We start from the raw sequence: 2,657 nt of genomic DNA on the forward strand, positions 1-2,657 counted from the left end.
TGCTGCTGCTTCTGCTGCTGCTGCTGCTGCTGCTGCTGCTGCTGCTGCAGCAGCCTGAGGCTCTGCTTCTTCTCTGCTGCTTCACGCGACGACAGCAGCAGCAAACGAATAACAGCAAAAGCGCAACGAGGGATCAAGTCACGACCCAACAACAAATCTGTACACAGCAGCAGCAGCAGCAGCAGCAGCAGCAGCAGCAGCAACAGCAGCAGCGGCAGGGGCAGCAGCAGCAGAAGCAGCAGCAGCAGCAACAGGAGCGGCAGCAAGAGCAGCAGCAGCAGCAGCAGCAGCAGCAGCATATAATGCAGTAGACGATGAGACAGCAGCAGCAGCAGTATTTATTTCTCTTATAAATAAAAACAACATTTATAAGGGCTACTATATTAAATTAGGGTTTAGGGTTTAGGGTTTAGGGTTTACTGGGTTGCAGCGCGATGACGAAGAGAGCTATATAAACACTAGGGTTTAGGGTTTAGGGTTTAGGGTTTACTGGGTTGCCGAGCAACGACAAAGAGAGCTATATAAACACTAGGGTTTAGGGTTTAGGGTTTAGGGTTTACTGGGTTGCAGGGCAATAACAAAGCGTGCTACATAAACACTAGGGTTTAGGGTTTAGGGTTTAGGGTTTAGGGTTTACTGGGTTGCAGTGCGATGACGAAGANACTAGGGTTTAGGGTTTAGGGTTTAGGGTTTAGGGTTTACTGGGTTGCAGTGCGATGACGAAGAGAGCTACACAAACACTAGTGTTTAGGGTTTAGGGTTTAGGGTTTAGGGTTTAGGGTTTAGGGTTTACTGGGTTGCAGCGCGATGACGAAGAGGGCGTGGTTTATTTTTTTTAGGTGTATACTGCATGCAGCCCCATCAGCGCTCAATAAAGTAATTTTAATAAACTTCTCCAGAGCAGCAACATCGTTTGCTGCTGCTGCATGCAGCAGCAGCAGCAGCCGCGCAGCAGCAAGACGATAGCATGAGCCAGTTGCTGCTGCACGCAGCAACATATTAAACTGATGCTGCTCTTCTCTCTCTTTTGTTTTATACTCATCCTCCTGCTGCTGCTGCTGCTGCTGCTGTTGTTGTTGTTGGTCTTGCTGCTGCTGCTGTTGTTTCTTCTTGCGAGAGACTTGCTGCTGCTGCTGCTGCTGCTGCTGTTGCTGCTGCTGCTGCTGCCGCTGCAGCAGCAGCAGGGGGTGTTTCTTTTTGATTTCTGCTGCTAGCTGGCGCTGCTGCAGCAGCAGCTGCTGCTGCAGCAGAAGAGATTTGGGGTGTATAAACAGCCTAGCTAGCTGTGCTGCAGCAGCATCAGCAGCAGCAGTTATATAAGAATAACAAACCCTGAAAGACAGACGAAGAGGCAGCAGCAGCTTCTGCTGCTGCTGCTGCAGCAAGCAGCAGCAATCCACCACAAAACGAACAGCAGCACGTTGGTCGGTGTCTAGGGGGGACCCCATCATCTCTATACACCTGCATCAATAAACAAAATAAATAAATAAATAAATATTTATTTATTTATTTATTTATTTTTAGTTTATTTATTTATTTATTTATTTATTTATTTATTTATTTATTTATTTATTTTTAGGTAGTAGGGGAGATCTGTGGATAGAGGAGACCCCATCATCTCTATACATCTGCATTCAATACACAAAATAAATAAATAAATAAATAAATAAATAAATAAATAAATAAATAAATAAATAAATAAATATTTATTTATTTANTAAATAAATAAATAAATAAATAAATAAATAAATAAATAAATAAATAAATAAATAAATATTTATTTATTTAGTTTGTTTGTTTATTTATTTACATTTTTTATTTATACAAAGGAGACAAAAAGGAGACAGAAGAAAGGAGACAAAAGGAGACAAAAGAAAGGAGACAAAAGAAAACAAAAAGAGACAAAGGGAGACAAAAGGAGACAAAAAGGAGACAAAAAGGAGACAGAAGAAAGGAGACAAAAGGAGACAAAAGAAAGGAGACAAAAATACAAAAGGAGACAAAAAGGAGACAGAAGAAAGGAGACAGGAGGAGACAAAAGGAGACAAAAAGAAACAAAAAAACAAAAGGAGACAAAAAGGAGACAAACGAAAACAAAAAAAAACAAAAGGAGACAAAAGGAAACAAAAAGGAGACAAAAGAAAAGAAAAAGAAACAAAAAAACAAAAGGAGACAGAAGAAAGGAGACAGAAAGGAGACAAAAAGGAGACAAAAAGGAGACAAAAAGGAGACAGGAGCTGACACGGAGAGGGCCGTATCTAGGGCGTCTTCGACCATCGCTATTTGCTGCAGCAGCGGATCTATCTCTTCCTCAGCAGCAGCAGCAGCAGCAGCAGCAGCAGCAGCAGCAGGAGGTGGTGGTGGTGGAGTATCTGCTTTTTTTGTTGCTGCTGCTGCTGCTGCTGCAGGGACCAGAGCGTTTGCTGCAACGTTTTCGTCTCCTGCTGCAGCAGCAGCATCTGCTGCTGCTGCTGTTTGAGTTTCATCTCCTTTGGCCTCTTGCTGCTGCTCCTGCTGCTGTTGCTGCTGCTGCTGCTGCTGCAGCAGCAGCTGCTGCTGCTGCTGCTGCTTGCGCAGCAGCTGCTGCTGATACAGCGCCCTAAATTCTCCGTCTTCATCAGCCAGCAGCAGCAGAAAGGGTTGCCGCAGCAGCAGAT

The 2,657-nt window shown here is 43.9% G+C and overlaps 1 protein-coding gene across 1 annotated transcript in view; it reads left to right on the forward strand.

The window, feature by feature from the left end:
* Positions 1 to 311, forward strand: part of EMH_0073420 (uncharacterized protein) — a gene marked incomplete at both ends in the record, with an annotated part of 1,396 nt that extends 1,085 nt beyond the window's left edge. Inside the window, one exon of the mRNA XM_013499326.1 lies at positions 1 to 311. Coding sequence (XP_013354780.1) covers positions 1 to 311 — 311 coding nt within the window.
* Positions 312 to 2,657: the final 2,346 nt, after the last annotated feature.

The sequence above is a fragment of the Eimeria mitis genome, genomic scaffold, assembly GCF_000499745.2.
Source record: "Eimeria mitis Houghton genomic scaffold, Emh_scaff4217, whole genome shotgun sequence".
Classification (NCBI taxonomy): Eukaryota; Apicomplexa; class Conoidasida; order Eucoccidiorida; family Eimeriidae; genus Eimeria; species Eimeria mitis.